Source organism: Schistocerca nitens, chromosome 3 (genome assembly GCF_023898315.1).
Source record: "Schistocerca nitens isolate TAMUIC-IGC-003100 chromosome 3, iqSchNite1.1, whole genome shotgun sequence".
NCBI classification, from domain to species: Eukaryota; Metazoa; Arthropoda; class Insecta; order Orthoptera; family Acrididae; genus Schistocerca; species Schistocerca nitens.
The window spans coordinates 751,529,127-751,548,475 of NC_064616.1; the positions used below are offsets into that span (position 1 = coordinate 751,529,127).

Here is a 19,349-nt window from a genome sequence, read left to right on the forward strand (position 1 = left end):
TCGCGCTCGCAGGGGCCCTGCATGGTATTAGGCAGGTGTACCAGTTTCTTTGGCTCTTCAATGTATATCTTTCCAAATATATTTTGCCGTCGTGTTTAACGTGGGAAACGTGAGTTTTTGTTTTGTGATTTCAACTTCCTTAGAACGATAGCGAACAATATACAACTTCTTGAGTCATCCAAGGATCCAAGCCGCTTGTCTCTTGGCTCTTCCACTTGTGAAGTAATGTTTCAGACATTAATGCTAATATGTGGTGATGTTTTTAGTCAGTTGTATCGGCTGATAATGTAAAGACTCATGGTCAGCTGAAATTTATTTGCACATGAAATATACTGTATTTTACTCAACTACTGTACATAATAGAACGTTTGAGCATGATCTGAAATTTTTACGAGCTTATTATCACTCCTCTTGGTCTTTGTTCAATGCAACCTTCCTTGTGTTCCATGCCTCCACATGGGTTCTCTCAGTAACCACGTTGTCGAAACATACCACATTCATTTTAATTGCATTTAAAATCTGTGAGGAAATATCCTGCGTTAAGCAGATCAAATGGTTCAAATAGCTCTGAGCACTATGGGACTTAACATCTACGGCCATCAGTCTCCTAGAACTTAGAACTACTTAAACCTAACCAACCTAAGGACATCACACAACACCCAGTCATCACGAGGCAGAGAAAATCCCTGACACCGCCGGGAATCGAACCCGGGAACCCGGGCGCGGGAAGCGAGAACGCTACCGCACGACCGTTAAGCAGAGATCGGAGATTTATTAAATAAAATTTTCAGCTATGTAGGTATGTTCGTGCTGCTGTTGAATTTCAAGAAATATCCTAGTGGAGACTGAAATATCGAGATAAGTTCTATTACCATACTAGCGCAGTGTTTTCAGATTATAATATTAGCTTATGTGTGCCGCACATTGAAGAAAACTTTTGCATTGCACGAACTGTATCCGTAAGTTGCAATTCCTGCTGCACGCATAGTAGTAACTGTATGAGGTCTATGGTAGAGATTCTAATTTCAGTTATGTCTTGGTTAAATCTGGTTAGCACAACTTTTATTATTTCGTTGCACTTTCCAAAAGTATTTTCCGCTCCAAAACTTAAAATATTTAAGTCAGATTGCGTTTATTCACGAATGGGTCATATTAATATGAGGGGCACAAAAACCGGGCTCATAGGCTCTTATGAACTTCCTGGTTACAGCATAGCTCAGAGGGCAGGCTTTCAAGCCATGTATATGGAATGAGCTTTGCTCTTTATAATTAGTACAAGCAGTCACTAAATTACTACGTACCTTGTGTCGTATGTCTGATTCTATGATACCTACCTCTCTAATGTGACGCTGAAGACCTTTCACTCCGTAACTCCTGATTACGAACCACAGCTTCAGGGCTCGAAATCTCTTACTTAAAGGAATTTGCCAGTGCTGTAAAGTAAATTAAAATAGCATCAGAGAGGTTGTAAAATTCTGATTTCGGCAAGGAGATGACAGCGCCAGACAATAATTGTTGTTTTGGAACTTATCAAATACTTCTTCTTTGTATATTTTATGAATGTAATATAACGTCATACTTACCATGTAATCAATTGCCAGACCTGCAAATGAAAAAAGTGGCGTTATTAGAAACAGCTGAACTTTGTGAATGAAACAATTTTCACCAAGGGAGTCATACTTACAACAATTAAAACTACGATGCTAATCTATTTAAAGTAAACTCTAGAAAAATAAAAAAAATCCTTTAAAACGTTTGGTTCTCTTCAATATATTTAATCTGAGTCCATATTATTCCTACTCGAAACCGCAGCAGAGATCACTGAAGCACGTAAGTGCAATAGTGCTTTACTTGGAGGCAGCTGCTTCGAATACTAGCAATGTAAGAAATTTCCATCAGAATTTGGCCGACGATGGGAGGCCAGAAGAAGGCGTATAATTTTTTAAAAGCAAAATGTCCTGAATTAAGTCTCCAATCAATGGGCACTAATCCGTGGAGAAACGGAAAGACATACGAGGACAATTGTGGAAATGGTCACACGGTCATTCAGTGAAAGCGCTCAAAAAATAGAGAGCATACAGAGGATGTTCAACCAAACATTTTTAGACAGAGTACTTGGGTTCTGGAAAGGCAAATTAAGAAGCTACGAGCTTGAAAATGTCTTTAGACATGCTGTCCTGAAATAACGCACGTACATTACTTTAGCCGAATTTTGCTTCCGCCTGGTCTGATATGCATCTTCCTTTCCTTGTGTGTTACGCATATTGCAATACCGGTCATTACCTTTCTCTTCTGTCCGGATTCTCCGCCACCAATCCTGATAATCGGCTGAAAACGTGAGACTAACAGGATCTTGAGTGGAACAGAAACACCAAGGGCCAAAGAAAAGAATAAACAGTAATAAAATCAGGAATAACATGTAACATTTATGAGCATAGGAGAAAAATGTAGCAAGTCTCGCTTGTACTGTCTTAGGAATGAGGTTTGGTGACCTGTAATTAACTTTTAATCAAATTTCATGCAGGGAAAATAGGGAAAAATACACAAAGCTAAAGGCAAGGCAAGGAATTAAGTATTCAGTGTTCATATAAAAAGACAGAAAACTGCGTGAGAGAGTAAGATAAGTGCTGTACTAATGTTATGGAACAAGTTTAATTTCCGTTGAACAGGTCAATAGAAGCCAAAATGACTAAAAAAAGGATAATCGTGGTGCAGGATCTCGGAAATCAAGGTTTTCGTTAGTAAAATTTAACGCTTTAGGTGATACACATTCTAAGTAAAGTTAGGTATCGTTCATTATTGAAGCTATACACCAGGAATCTAAAATTCAAATTAAAACTGAGCTAAGAAAATCCTGAAATATATAGAGCTGAGGACAGCACTTGTCAGAACGTGAGGAAAAAATGTGAAACAGATGTTCCATTTATCACGGCCTTAAACAGAGTTAGTCTAGTGCACATGCAAGGCAAAATTGTTGTACTCGTTTGTAACTTCTATACTTTGCATGAAAGACGTAATAAATTCACCAAAGCTGTAACTTTTGACGTGAAAACGTCTGTTCTGTCGTCGGTCGAAATTTCTCATGTGACAAAATAACGTCAACTTGAGTCGCTAGTAATAATGAGTAAGCAATGGTTGAGATCATTATGGATAGATCACGTATGCAATTGTTCGTCACTCGGTATTTATTGTGCATGTGACGTCATCGTAACAATGTAGTGAGATGCGCTCCATTGTTATGAATTAGCTTTGTGTCAAGTTATAAATTGGTGTAGCGTGGAAACGCTTTTAGCTAGGACATCGATTCATATGTCGGTGCGGAAACTACTAAGACCAATAGTGAGACAATAAAAGTATTCGCCCTAATATGAGCGAAAATCGGTATTAAACTGAAAATTAGAAAATAATGAAAGATGTCATCTTAGAGGGGAGAGAGGGGCATGTTGCAACAGCGGTGAATTACAACATCTGCATCTTTTCGTGAAGTATCCCACCAGGTGCTGCCGTCGTGTGGAGGCACCTTAGGCTGCGTAGTATCCCCAATGTGATGGTCAGAGTCGACTCGAGAAGACGTGTTTCTCCTCCTTTGATCGAAATCGTCATTGGTGAGTAACTGTTTATAGTTTCAAAAACGTTGCATATATAATAACAAGTTCGGTGACAAACATTAGATTTCACAAGTGATAAATACACACATCAAAGTTTTGCATCACCTCGGTTCCGAGAGTTCCAGAACCTGTACAGAAAATTGGAATAGAGATCAACATAAACATCATTTCCGCCCTTTTTATTGCTCATGAAAACCAAGCACTGCATGTTGTACAACCATACAGTGAGGCCTTCAGAGGTGGTGGCCCAGATTGTTGTACATACAGGTACCTCTAATACCCAGTAACACGTCCTCTTGCATTGATGCATGCCTGTATTCGTCATGGCATACTATCCACTAGTTCATCAAGGCACTGTTGGTCCACATTGTCCTACTCCTCAACGGCGATTCGGCGTAGATTCCTCTGAGTGGTTGTTGGGTCACGTCGTCCATAAACAGCCCATTTCAACCTCTCCCAGCCATCTTCGACAGGGTTCATATCTGGAGACATGCTGGCCACTCTAGTCGAGCGATGTCGTTATCCTGAAGGAAGTAATTCACAAGATGTACACGATGGGGGCGCGAATTGTCGTCCATGAAGACGAATGGATCGTCAATATGTTGCCGATATGGTTGCACTATCGGTCGGAGGATAGCAGTGACGTATCGTACAGCCGTTACGGCGACTTCCGTGACCACCAGCGGCGAACCTCGGCCGCACATAATGCCACCCCAAAACAGCAGGGAACCTCCACCTTGCTGCACTCGCTGGAGGGTGTGTCTAAGGCGTTCAGCCTGACCGGGTTGCCTCCAAACACGTCTCCGACGATTGTCTGGTTGAAGAAGGCATATGCAACACTCATCGGTGAATAGAACGTGATGTAAATCCTGAACAGTGCAATCGGCATGCTGTCGGGCCCGTCTGTACCGCGCTACATGGTGTCGTGGTTGCAAAGATGGACCTCGCCATGGACGTCGGTAGTGAAGTTGCGCATCCTGCAGCTTATTGCGCACAGTTTGAGTCGTCCTGTGGCTGCAAGAAAAGCATTATTCAACATGGTGGCGTTGCTGTGAGGGTTCCTCCGAGCCATAATCCGTAGGTAGCGGTCATCCACTGCAATAGTAGCCCATGGGCGGCCTCAGCGAGGCATGTTATTGACAGTTCTTGTCTCTTTGTATCTCCTCCATGTCCGAACAACATCGCTTTGGTTCACTCCGAGACGCCTGGACACATCCCTTGTTGAGAGTCCTTCCTGGCACAAAGTAACAATGCTGACGCGATAGAACCGCGGTAATGACCGTCCAGGCATGGCTGAACTACAGACAACACGAGATGTGTACCTCCTTCCTGGTGGAATGACTTGAACTGTTCGGCTGTTGGACACCCTCCGTCTAATAGGCGCTGCTCATGCATAGTTGTTTACGGATTTGGTGACATCTCTGAACAGTCAAATGGACTGTGTCTGTGGTACAGTATCCACAATCAACGTCTATGTTCAGGAGTTCTGGGAACTGGGGTGACGCAAACCTTTTTTTGACGTGTGTATTACATGCTGCCATGCTTCCCAGACTTGTGCTTTCACGTTGTCTGATGGAAAGATATAATTGTTTCTCTCCAAAATTCCTGAAAGCCAATCGGCCCCAGCTATTTCCTTTTGTGCCTAAGATTACGGCATTTTCAAGTTAAAGTATTTTGCACAAAGATTTTCCGTTGCCAATCGCGCTGGTGAAGGAATGGAGCGGCCTACCACAAAATCCTTACCAACCTTGCGGCCAGCATTGGAGTACGTTGCAGAGCATGTATTGCCGATCGTGGTGATGACACACCCTATTAAGAAGCACGCCCTGCCTTTTGTAACGTCCAGGGGAGCATCATGAATCGCGGTGATTTCAGTGTAATTATTGTCTTTGAAGAAAAGTCTCGTTTCTGTTCGTCTCATTGCGTATTCATTACAGTTACTTTTTGTACTATACAGCAGTAGTTTTATCTACGTATGGTCCCAGTTTAATCGAGATACACTGATAGGTCAAAACATTATGACCACCGCCCACCACGACGTCGGATGGCGCCTGATGGAGTTGCGGGCACGCGACGCGGTGACAAAAGTATATAAGCGGAGCAGACACAGACCGGTGTCCCGCTAGCGAAGATATGGGCTGCAAATGGGAAAATACATTCAGATAAGCCATTTTTTTCAAAAGGAAGGTTGTTAATCCGCGGAGCCTATGAACTAGTATCTCGAAAACGGCGAAGCTGGTCGGATGTGCACGTGCTACTGCCGTGAGCACCTATGGAATAAGGTAGAAGGACAGTGAAACTACCACTAAACGCCAAATGGTTGGACCTCCACGACTCTTCACAGAACGTGGGGTTCGGAGGCTTGACTGCACTGTAAAGTTGGCTAGATGGTGATCTGCGACATCTCTGCCGAAAGAGCACAATGCTGGTGGACGCACAAGTGTTTCGGAGCACACCGTTCATCGTACATTGTTGAACATGGAGGTCTACAGCAGACCACCACTATATGTTCACATGTTGAGTCAACGACATCGTCAGTTACGATTGCAGTGGGCACGGGACCATCGGGATTCGACCGTCGATCAACGGAAAAATGTCGGCTCATCTGGTGGATCACATGTTTGCTACACTGAGTCGGTGGTCGTCTCCACAAACGCCATCATGGAGGTGAACGGCGGCTCGAAACGTGCAGCGCGCATCGGACTCAGGCTGGTGGGAGCAGTATTATGCTATGGCAGACATTCCCCTTCGCTTGGATGGGACCTGTGGTAGTAACAGAAAACAAGCAGACAGCTACGAACCACGTGCATCCCTTCATGCTTCATGTCTTCCCCGACAGCGATGTCATCTTTCAGTAGCATAATTGCTCGTGAGCAAGAGTCAGAATGGTGCTACAGTGGTTTGAGGAATATTATAGCGAACTCAAGTTGATGTATCGGTCGACCAAATTCGCCTGATGTAAGTCCTATGGAGCCCATCTGGATTGCTATCGGACACCATCATAGCGTACACAAATCAGCGGCCCAATACTTACGAGAATTACATGAAATGTGCGTTGACATCAAATGGCACATACCGCCACAAACCTACCAACAAACTGTCAGTTCCCTGATACGCAGAATCGCTGATCTATTTCGTTCTAAAGACTGGCAAAGAAGCTATTAAGGAGGTGGTCATAGTGTTTTGGCTCATCAGCATATGTTACTTGTCAGTGACACGATGCGAAAGTTACTTGCGCCCTGAAGTTTTGCACACCATTGTAGTATTCATCAAAGATATGTTTGTTAGCTTTGTCAATAATTTTATTGACATGAACTGTGGTGAGGATCGATCTTTCCTGCTTGAGCAGGTAATGACGTTTTTGTTTTGCATAACGTATATTTATGTTAGGTTTTTTATCACTTTCATGAGTTCTCACAATTTCATATTGTCTGGTGTTATGTTCCATACCCAACAATCTTTTGTAAGTTTTCATTTTTCTCGAAGTTTTTGGTTTTGTCGTATTTCTATCTGTTACTTTAGGATTATGCCTAGGAGTTTAGTCAAATGTGTCTATATCTCAGTTCCTTCTAAAATGTTCGTGTATCATTCTTTATTGCCCTTCGAAGAGCTGTAAGATTAGTATTTGCGTCTGCTGTGGTGTGTTTATTTTGTTTATAGTGCGAGTTGAATGCGAAGTAGTGACAACCGACTTTTATCATTTCCTAAATTTTCATCCTGTTTGTTTTGTGAAGAGTAATTCATAATTAGTGCAGATAATTTTGTATATTCCAGATTGGTTTCATATTTGTGTCATCAACTATATGTATCATGTTTCTTTTTAAAGTATTTTTTTATGTGAAAACTGATTTTGAGTTTTGTGTTCTGGAATGCGTAATCTACTTTATCTAAGAAAATTCCATGTTATAGTAGCGTATTGACGTTTTCTATTTCTTGTGATGTTATTTATTCATTATTGTTGTTGTTCTCCGCTTTTGGTGAAATTGCTATGTCTTTCACGCGAGGCAAAATTAGGAGTATATACCGGAATTTTCGTGTTGCAGGTAGAGCGGATCCACGTTGAAGGTGCGGTGGAGGGCGCCAGCGTCTTTCACCCTGTAACACAGGACCACAGTTCTGTCATTTTATTGCTAAATATATGTGAAGAACATGGTAGGAGGTGAACAACGTATTGTTATCCTTTATGAAGACATGACATGACAAAATCGTTCTTCATACGTACGAGGGTTGTCCAGAAAGTAATGCACCGCATTTTTTTCCTCAACAGTTCTTTATAGAACGTAATGAGAATTACACACACGAAGAATGGTGTTTTATCTACACACCCTGTATTTCCACGTAATCTCCATCCCGTTCTATGTGCTTCCTACAGTGTGAAAAAAGGGCGTGTATGCATTGTCGGTACCAGTCCTTGTTCTGATGGCGGAGCCAGTGCATTGGGTGAATCACATTCTTATCCTCCTCAAAATGTCTTTTACGAATGACATCCTTTAATGCCCAAAAAGTGTTCGCGGTAACATGGCAGGTGTGACAACCGTGGATGGTCTCCCCGACCGCTGCAAGCAGATGCTCCATAGACTTTGCAAAAGCGTTTGTGAATATTCCCCACAGTTTCTTTCTTAGCAGTGAGAAATTCAACGACGGCACGTTGCTTGTAATGCACATCACCTACAGACGCCATTTTGGAATTGTCCTGCAGCTACGCTATCTGTCGGAAGTGACGGAAACTTGGCGCGCTCACTCAGGAGACTTCGAATAATACATACGTAACGTTTCGCATTCGTAACATTGTTTTGGGCTGAGGAAAAAAAGCAGTGCATTAGTTTCTGGGCAACCCTCGTATATACGTTCGAGAAAATCGCAACATGACGAAGGAAATCAACTTCATAGTACACATTAGTGACATGGCGATACATAAATAATTAAGATTACAGAAGTTCACATGCTAACTGTGAGAACTCAGTCTGGTGACCTGATGACTGCCTAAACATCGCGAAATGGTATAAAAGACGGACTGTGTATGTTCCTGAGAGTTCTCCTTCCACGACGTTTGTATGCGTGTTGTAGGACTGTAATGAAGACCATAACGAACAAGAGCCCGATTAATCGCGTCCCAGATATGTTCAATGGCCGACAAACATAGGAAAACCGTGGTATTCGTCGTTCTTCCAAGAAAGCTTACACATTCGTCGTCACATATGGTGGGGCACTGGCTTGCTGAAATATTGCATGCACAGTGGGATGAGTCAGGATACTATTTTGGGCTGTAAAATCTCTCAGACGTATCAGTTACTGATGAGATTGTGCTCAACATGTTGCGCGTGTTGCATCCAATGTGACACGTATCCATTTCTTTTGGCGCCTATTTGCTATGGTGCTCAACAATATGTGCTGTCAGAATGCGGGCCTATGACATTCGCTATTCCACTGCGTTTGTGGTTCGTGAACAGCTAGAAATTATCCAGTGGCATCCGTGTCACTAACACAACCCCCAGCATAAGGTGTCGAACTATGATGCAGATAGATGCAAATCCTTCTGCAGAGGAGCCAACATTGTGGACGAAATTTGCAGGTAAATGCAATTGGTGTACAATAAAACTACCGTTAACTGCAAAAAAAGAACAAAGAAAGCGATAAACCGCTGTTCTGACCACACACGGGAAAACTGTGCCCAAACGGTCGCCGTATCGTCCTCAGCCAATGGCATCTTGCGACTTCGAGATGCAGTGTGGAATGGTGTGGGGTCAGTACACCACTCTCCCGACCATTGTCGGGTTAGCACACTTGGCGCCTTTACTACTCAGTTGCCATCACGAGTCTCAGGGACCAAGTTTCAGTCCTTCCACCGAGGAAAAATCCCTGACAGTACCGGGAATCGATCCCGGGTTCCCCGCATGTCAGTATGCCGTGCTGACCACTCAGCTACGGAGGCAGACCACTGTGAAAAAAAGACCGATGCATATTTCTTCTTTGATACTAGGATGTTTTCTTTTGTTGTTTTATGAATGACTAATTTGCCTTCGCATATATGGCCCTTGGTGTCTACATAGGTGTCTACATACTGCGACTTTTTATTTTGTAGAAGCAGCTATTGAAGTCACGTCCGACGAACGGTGAGAACATTTAGTATTAAGATAAAGAAAAGAGAAAATAGAGCGTCATTTCGTGCATTTATAGTCAAATATAACGGGAAAATGTATTATAGTATTTGAGTCGCATGACTCTTGAATGGTAGTTCCGGTTTCGGATCCAGTTCTTGCCAATTTTCTCGTCACTGTTGTCTTTTGCAACATTGTGATGGCGACCTAGCTTGTTGTCCAGACTGTCCACCACAAAACCTCTGAGGTTTTAGTTTCATTATTTAACGCCTTGACACATGATTGTGGTCTGAACCTCTCCCTGTCGAGTCCTGTTTTACGCCTCATTCTATCGAAAGAGCAAACTATTAATGAAAGCGCTAAAATTGTATTCTGGCGGATTTATGCTGAAAATTTTGTTTAACAGCATGGTTTAGATTCTTTGTAGTTCACGGAAACCACGTCAAGCAAGTAACAGTATGTTTCTACAACAAGGCCATGAACAGTTTCTTTCCCCACTATTCTCCAGCTAGGCCTATTCTTTTTCTGTGACAAATTGTTTATCCACAACATGTTGAACTCTAACAGTGTGCCTTTCTTTTAACTGTTATGAGTTTCCTCAACACTTTTGACCACAGGAGCTTGTAAGTACCAAGCTCAATTTCAGAATTCTTTTTTGTACCTGTGATGTAGCGTATCTCACCGCCATGTTATCTATAAGAATTGTTCCTGTACTCATAACTTAATATTTTCTTACATTGGCTTTAAATGGTGATTATACAGTATACAGCTGGCTGTCTGTCTGTCTGTCTCCCCCCTCTTTTCTCTCGTGTGCGTGCGTGTGTGTGTGTGTGTATAAATATTACCTTAGTATAAGGTGCTTTTATGAGATAAAAAAACATTAGATATATAAAACACATAGCACATTTGTAATCAGAAAATACCGTACAAACAATATTCCCCAGTTATTCTGGGACAGTGGATAGCTAAGGACAGAAAGAAGAGGAACTAGAAACTGTGTGTGAGAAGAGAAGTCAGTGGACGGACACACTGAGAGACTCACTTAGGAAAGTCACAGTTTAGCGAGGCATCTGGTAAACGTTGAAGAACAGTTAATTGAATTGGAAGATGCAATGGAGGGAAAAATTTGTTAGGGCAGTGGAAGATTGCAGTAGATGAGGTGGATTACTGGAAGGATGAGAGCAGCAGGTATGTGGAGATGAAAGGGTAAATGCAAGAGCGGAAGAGATGACTCAGAACTTCAGACGTTTAATGACAAAATGAAGTAATTAAGCATACTGTTTGATCGTGAGCGACCAAATACGACGGCTATTCGGAAAGTAAGGTCCGATCGGTCGCGAAATGGAAACCACAAGAAAATAAAAAATGTTTGATTTGCAACAGTTTGTTACACCTTCCAGCTACTGCTCTACATAGTCGCCGCTCCCACTAAGGTACACCGGGTGATCAAAAAGTCAGTATAAATTTGAAAACTGAATAAATCACGGAATAATTTAGATAGAGAGGTACAAATTGACGCACATGCTTGGAATGATACGGGGTTTTATTAGAAACAAAAAAATATAAAAGTTCAAAAAATGTCCGACATATGGCGCTTCATCTGATCAGAATAGCAATAATTAGCATAACGAAGTAAGACAAAGCAAAGATGATGTTCTTTAGAGGAAATGCTCAATATGTCCACCATCATTCCTCAACAATAGCTGTAGTCGAGGAATAATGTTGTGAACAGCACTGTAAAGCATGTCCGGAGTTATGGTGAGGCATTGGCGTCGGATGTTGTCTTTCAGCATCCCTATAAATGTCGGTCGATCACGATACACTTACGACTTCAGGTAACCCCAAAGCCAATAATCACACGGACTGAGGTCTTGGGACCTGGGAGACCAAGCATGACGAAAGTGGCGGCTGAGCACACGATCATCACCAAACGACGCGCGCAAGAGATCTTTCAGCTTCTAGCAATATGGGGAGGTTCTAATAAAACCCCATGTCATTCCAAGCATGTGTGTCAATTTTTACCTCTCTATCTACATTATTCCGTGGTTTATTAAGCTTTCAAATTTATACTGACTTTTTGATCACCCGGTATTTGTCGTAGCGTTGTACCAACTTTTCGATAACTTTGTCCTAGAAGGCACCCGCCTATGCTTTCCACCACTTCTCTACGCTGTTCTGCAGTTCGAAAAAAAAAAAAAAAAAAAAAAGAGGGAAGGCACCGGTACGTGGCGGGAGACACGCGACACTGCAGTTCTAAATATCTTTACGTCCTCACTATGTACTCAGAACGGAAAACAGGGACGTGACGCGATCGACAGGCATGCTAGAGACATTGCTCAACACACCTGTGCAACGCTACATCGGATTTTCACTGTCGTTTCCATTTCGCGACCTATCGGACCTTACTTTCCGAATAGCCCTCGTACCTATAGAGGGAGACATGCTAGCTAGGAAGGAGTTGTCGTTATGGCTCACCACATGGCGGTGCAATCGAAGTGGACCATGAGCCACTTGGAAGGATTGAAGGCGAAGGAGTGTGCGTACTGCACGCCGGCCAGCCACACGCGGAACTCCGGGCAGACGAAGGCGGCGCCAGCGTACGCCGCGTCCACATGCAGCCACAGCTCCTCCTCCTCGCCTGCGCACACACGGCCACTCTGCAATTATTTTGCACAGCATTTTGTTTTCGAAATTTTACTTTTTATTTCGGACCCTGAAGCTACCAGAAGCAATTCGCTCCCTTAAGCAGCACTGCTGAACACAACATTAACGAGTGAGAAACTGTTTCCCACGCAGGCTTCCGTAACGGATGAACTATATGGCTCGGTAGTGAGTGAGTGAAATGAGGAGATGTAAACCAGCCACGCCAAAAGTTCTGCCAAGCGATCTATACGTCAGGAACCCACCAGTACTCAGGCGCAGTATCTAAAACTTTTCCTTAATGAATATTAATTATTAGAGTCCACATTTGACAGAGTAAATGGTGGGAGGAATCTAATTATCGTTAAAGTTTTGAAACCACATTACTACGATGCAGTAAACTAGTTGTTGTTGTTGTGGTCTTCAGTCCTGAGACTGGTTTGATGCAGCTCTCCATGCTACCCTATCCTGTGCAAGCTTCTTCATCTTCCAGTACTTACTGCAACCTACATCCTTCTGAATCTGCTTAGTGTATTCATCTCTTGGTCTTCCTCTACGATTTTTACCCTCCACGCTGCCCTCCAATGCTAAATTTGTGATCCCTTGATGCCTCAGAACATGTCCTACCAACCGGTCCCTTCTTCTTGTCAAGTTGTGCCACAAACTCCTCTTCTCCCCAATTCCATTCAATACCTCCTCATTACTTATGTGATCTACCCATCTAATCTTCAGCATTCTTCTGTAGTACCACACTTCGAAAGCTTCTATTCGCTTCTTGTCCAAACTGTTTATCGTCCATGTTTCACTTCCATACATGGCTACACTCCGTACAAATACTTTCAGAAACGACTTCCTGACACTTAAATCCATACTCGATGTTAACAAATTTCTCTTCTTCAGAAACGCTTTCCTTGGCATTGCCAGTCTACATTTTACATCCTCTCTACTTCAACCATCATCAGTTATTTTGCTCCCCAAATAGCAAAACTCCTTTACTACTTTAAGTGTCTCATTTCCTAATCTAATTCCCTCAGCATCATCCGACTTAATTCGACTACATTCCATTATCCTCGTTTAGCTTTTGTTGATGTTCATCTTATATCCTCCTTTTAAGACACTGTCCATTCCGTTCAACTACTCTTCCAAGTCATTTGCTGTTTCTAGTTAAATCTGAAGAAAGGGAAAATTAGTCAGCTACCTATCACATTCGAAAAGCCACAAAGTTGTACGAAGTATGAACGAGATTTCCGCTGCTCGTCAACCTAGTCAGTCGGCGATAGACTGTAATCTGAGTCTGTTCTTTGTAATAGTTGTCTTATCCAGTCCCACGAATTTTAGTAACTTATGATATGAATTGTTTAATTGTAAACTGTTTTACAGTGTTGATCAGTAAATACACCCTAATGCCATCCCGGGATTTACTTCAGATAGATTAGCTGCCCATACACCCAATTATAGTGACTCAGGTCACCTGATTGCATCTCCAAACGAATCCTGTACAAGAACTGCTTTAAGGGACTACATCAATGAGAGCTTTATGGAAAACAGGCAGGAGGAAGTCCTACGCGTCAGTTCATTAAGGCAATCCAGGAAAGAGTTAAATTTTGCAGTCTCGAGTGAAAAGGAAACACCAGTTGTACCGCATGTCACCTGCACCACTTTCAACGGACTAGTAGCTAAACTGAGAACCATTTATGGAGATTTGGTAGCATGAGGAAATCTTGCATCTCTCGCACTTTAGGATATCTGTATCTACATTTAAAAACGGCAGAGTACAGCTACCATCCACCCGAGTGTTGAATAGAACACCACAGTACGTTACTAGGCTTGGTACCACTGAAGTTGGCTGCTGTAGCCTTCCTCTGACCTTCGAACTAACCTACCTAGCCACACATAGAGGGACCTGAAGTTTACGTGGACCCCGAGCCACGAGCAGCTCGGCATTTTTCACGTTAAAAATATTACTAGAGGTGAGAGAAGTGATAATTGAGACATACAAATTCTAGAAAAATAAAAGGGGGCGACTCCGAGACATTTGGTGTTGTAGTCTGGCACTTAACCACTAGCTTTTAATTATTTTAGCTCCTGCTTTCTCCCATACAGCCCCTCTTACGCTCACCAAATTACCTTCTTCGGTTGAAGTTTTGTTTTTGGACATTTCTCCTCTCAGAATACTTCTTTTCCGAATCAATCCAGATGAAATAAGAAATAGGTTAAGGTTCCCTGTGAATTAAATGTCTTCTGCGAATGTGGTCCTTGTGGGGCATTTAACTTATCCACCTATCTCCTAATTAGGCAGTGGTTTCTTCCAGTAAAGTTAAAAGTACAAAATACAACGCGTCTATGAAAAATAAATCAGCTGTGGTGGCTAGACAAGTCACAGGTCCGCACAATCCCGCCCTGCCTGGCATCCACCTGTTTCGTGGGCCGAGTCGGCACGTTCAGCGATGCTGAAGCGTGTAAAACTCAGCTGCTCCGCTTTCACTGCACAAGTTCTGTCGATGCGCTTCTTATGCTCACATGTTAGAACAAAATGAATGAAATGCTAGGCCACGGAAGAAATTGGTTGTCCAACAAATGAATACAAAATTCGTCTCGTAAAAGCAGATTATACAGGAGGAACATTAATAAAACCGAAAAAATGCAGGGACGAATTTCTGACTGAAAACGGAGGAAAAAAGGTCCTACGAATATGTGTCTGGTAATGTATCGATGTCATAGTAGATGACGAATGACAGTTCCTGCCAGTTCGTGCCGTGTAGTCTTTGAGCGTTGCAGGACGTGTGATTGATGTAGCGTAGTGTAAGAAGGAGAATGGTCCGGTATTCATGTTAGGAAGAAGTCGAGATGGTGTTTGCAAACGGACAAGCAAATGGAAACGGTTTAGAAGCAGAACGGCTATATCGAAACAAGTACCATCACAGACACCAATCGCATCACACAACATTTCAAGCCCTTTTTCGACGTTTGTGTGATAAAGGGTCCTTTCAGACAGGCAAAGTACAGGGAGGCGACTGATTGTGCATAAACCAGAATTGATGGACCAGGTTCTCCAAGATATTGAGACGAGCCCTTGTACAAGCTCCAGGCAACTGGCCTTCCAACGTGGTGTAAGCGTGGAGAATACTCAGTATTGTAGAACACTCAGTATAATGTCGTTTATTGAAACTGAACTACACTTCTCGAACAATCACTATATACACACAAAAACAAATAACTTGTAGACGACCATTCATCAAGAGCGTCGGTGAGGTCCGTCGGAGATGGTCCTACCTCGGCGAGGAACTGGCTGTACTGCTGCTGGCCTTATGAAGCCGGCGGAGGCCGGTGGAGTACTCCAACTTTCCCTGTATCTATGAGAAAAAGGTTCGCATTAGTCTCTAGCAAGTTCTGTTTGTTTTGAAGAATTGTTTTCCTCTTGGTTGCGCCTGCAAGTGCTTGTGTATGTTACATGGTACACAGGGGTGTCTTGAGTGTAGTCTACCTGGCAGGGGCCGTCTGTGGTAGACGTAACAAAGCCAAAGAACGATTATGTGTGTCCTGCGCGATAACACGCCATCGCTACTATCCCTACAACCTACAACGAGTGCAAGTATTATCAGCAGCGGATTTCCCTCTACGGAAAAGATTCTGTCGATGTTTTTCGCACTAGAGCATCACAGTTATGGGATTTCTGTCATCAGTCATCTTTACCGTACGCTGCGTCAATAACACAGTGTGCAACGCCATCTACAGTGGCAACGATACATTTCCGGACAGATGTTCATAGGACCTTTTTTCCTCTATTTCCAGTCATGAATCTGTCCCTGCAGTTTGTTGGTTTTATTAATGTTCTCCCTGTATTGTTGAGACCATGTGTCCACTTAAATTTGGTATACCTCAGTATCATTCTCATAATCAAAGCGATGTGTGTGTAACACCAGATTTTAAGAAGCCTTCACGGGAGCCGCTAATTAAGAGGAACCATCGTCCCAACGCACTCTTTACGAACTCACGACACGAGTAGGAGATAAAACATCGAGGCGAGCATTACTGACGCCAGTTTAACGAATCCTGGACAGAATATCCTGCCACTTGCGACTTTATACAGTAAACGCCAGTATATTGTAATACTGCTTGGCACTTTTCACGAATGGACCCTCCACTCCTGTCACATTTACCCACGCACTGTCGGCCATAATGCCAACTAGGATTATTTTCTCTGAGACCATGGGGTGTCCCTATTCTCAACCTGCGTCTTACTATTTTGTATCACCGGAAGTGTATCCATATACCAACTTTCTAGAAGGCCCAAGTAGCCACTTTAGCCCTTCTTGGTGCATCTTCCGCCCACGTCAACGTCCCTGCTGCCTGGACGACCATTTCTTCTTTCGCCTTTGGGAACAATGGAAAACGTGGCTGCCTTGAACCTCCCTGAATACCGCTGCTACGCTAGATTTAAAATGTATATAAATCAAACCATACGTTCGATTTGTACTCGGATCGTGTCAGTTAACTGAAAATGTCTCTACTGTTTATTTTCCAGCCTTGTACACAGTAATTTATTCCTCACCTTAACTTGCGTTATTACGTAATATTATGCTCGGCAACGAGCGTGGTCAGGGAAATGAAATCTCTCTGCCACGTCTCAGACTAAATAACGGCAATCTCTGTTGATGTATGGAATTCTTTGCAAAGCCTGGAGAGAGAAATTATGTGTGAAACTAAAATTTTCCGGTCAAATAAAAAATTCTGTCTCACCTACAACCGTATTGTGAATTGTGATCTTCTGGTAAAACCTAAAGCAAATGTCTTCTTTCAAGCTTCTCGTAAAATAAACTTTGATCAACTAATAACTCTGGTAAGGTCTCATTCCATTCGTTTCTCTTTGTGTTTTGCGCTGTCGCTCGTTCATGGTCGTCTTTTGTGACATTCTGCCCTACAGTGAATTAATTACCATATGGTAATGTATGGTAATGTCAATAACGGTCACGGTAAAGCCTAACCTACAGTATAAATTTTTTAGACCTACCATTAGAATAAAGAATAACAGACATCAGTTTGAAATCTATTGGAAGCCTACCACAACACATACTACAATCCATAGCTCTTCTTGTCACCCCACAACCCACAAAATGGCAGCATTCCGGTACATGATGAATGGAGCTATCCATCTACTACTCTCTGCAGACAAATGTGAACAAGAAATTGAAATAATAAAACAAACAGCTATTGCAAATGGTTACAACAGCTCCATAGTAGACACCGTAAAACACTCAATACTGGCAAAGCAACCACATCATAAAAACCAAAAAGAAAAAACATCTTCCATATAATCCCCTTTCTAGGTAATATTTCATATCAGATCGACAATGTCTTCAAACGAAAAGGCATGAGCATATCCTTTACCACAGATAACAGGATTGGACAGAAGTTACCCCACAATATCAGCACACGAAACCCAGTTCATGACACTTGTGAGTACAAAATTGAATGTTTGGATTGTGACTGCTTCTACATAGGCCATACAGGCAGATCATTTGAGCTTAGATTCAAAGAACACATTGCAGCACTAAAAAACAAAAATATACCACACATCAGCAATAGCCAACCACTTGCATGAAACAAAACACCAGGCTAACAACAGAAGTATCAGCACCCTACACATCCAACGACAGGAAAAAAACTTGACATCCCTGAAACACTCCAAATATTGAATCACCAATCAAAACTACCTGACTCCATCTTAAGTAACAAAAATGACAGTATTTTCAATAGTATCATCTCTGTTTTCAGCAACTGCCTACGTTATTAAATTTTCAATGCACACACACACACACACACACACACACACACACACACATACTCTCACACACAATTTAATATTTACCGTAAATGTTTAGTTATGTTACCATGACACCCCCCCCCCCCAAATGTACAAAGAAGTGACCTTATTTACCACAAATATTTAGTTATGTTACCATGATCCCCCCCTCCCCCCCCCAAAGGTACGCGGAATTTACCTTTTTTACAAATATATCATCAAACCAACAGCTTGTACCCCCTGTCAGCTTGAAACAATGTGTATATCAACTACTGGCACAAATTGTACATCCATGTGGATATTTTAAAGCATTAAACAACGTATTACCCCAATCTTTAGGCACTTATTACATGTAACATATATTACTTAAGAACCCCCTGCTTTGTAAAGTTTGCTCTCATCCAATCACTCCTTCCACCCTCTTTCTCCATCTCACTTTCTCTTTCTCTTCCTCTCCCTTTACCTCCAGCCTTTCATATCTGTCTGAGGATCCCAATCAAAATTATTATTTGTAAATAATTTTACCACTGTAGCCAACATAATTACTGTACTTAAAGTCTGTAAGATGTCGCCTGATTGTATAAATGGGTATGAAGTTTAAGCTATATTAACTTGACAAAATCGGATTTCTATACAACCTGAAATATCTATTCCAACGGATGTGTTCGACAGCTCAAAACAAACATCTCCAAAATCGTTTAAAAATTAATTCTGTAATAATGTTGTTACGATGTATATTCTTTGTACTTTGTGATAATGTTTCTCTTCATATATATGATCCTTGCTCGTAATAGTTTCCAGACGCCATATTTGTTTACAAAATATGACAGTATACATGTGGCGTGTTACGACGGTGAAAGGAATCAGTGACCACTGGGGGTACTCTATTTTACTTATTTTATTCTTACCATTAGATATACATTTAGTTTTTTGTCAAAAGAAACCCAAAACCATGTTCTGAAATAGTGTTTTGTTTCTCAATTAGACAGTGCCACGAGTTCCTCCAAAAAGATCGTAACACAACACAAAAACACATGTCAAACTTAGAAATGTAAATCCACTTGATGATGGAGGTTTAAGCCTCTGAAACGTGTCGTGGAGATAAATAAACAAAGACTACTAACAGTAAACTTTTTGTGTCATTTAATACCGTATGATTCTTAGGTCATTTTGGAATCGGGTTTGCTGGCCGCTGTGGCC

At 42.1% G+C, this 19,349-nt stretch overlaps 1 protein-coding gene across 2 annotated transcripts in view; it reads right to left on the reverse strand.

The window, feature by feature from the left end:
• Nucleotides 1–19,349, reverse strand: part of LOC126249747 (histidine decarboxylase) — a 413,856-nt gene that overhangs the window by 94,475 nt on the left and 300,032 nt on the right. For both annotated transcript variants that reach the window (XM_049951428.1, XM_049951427.1), the window contains exons 9-12: nucleotides 12,182–12,344; nucleotides 7,633–7,703; nucleotides 1,584–1,603; nucleotides 1,335–1,433 (exon numbers count right to left, since the gene is read on the reverse strand). In XM_049951428.1, coding sequence (XP_049807385.1) covers nucleotides 1,335–1,433; nucleotides 1,584–1,603; nucleotides 7,633–7,703; nucleotides 12,182–12,344 — 353 coding nt within the window. The remainder of the gene's footprint in view (nucleotides 1–1,334; nucleotides 1,434–1,583; nucleotides 1,604–7,632; nucleotides 7,704–12,181; nucleotides 12,345–19,349) is intronic.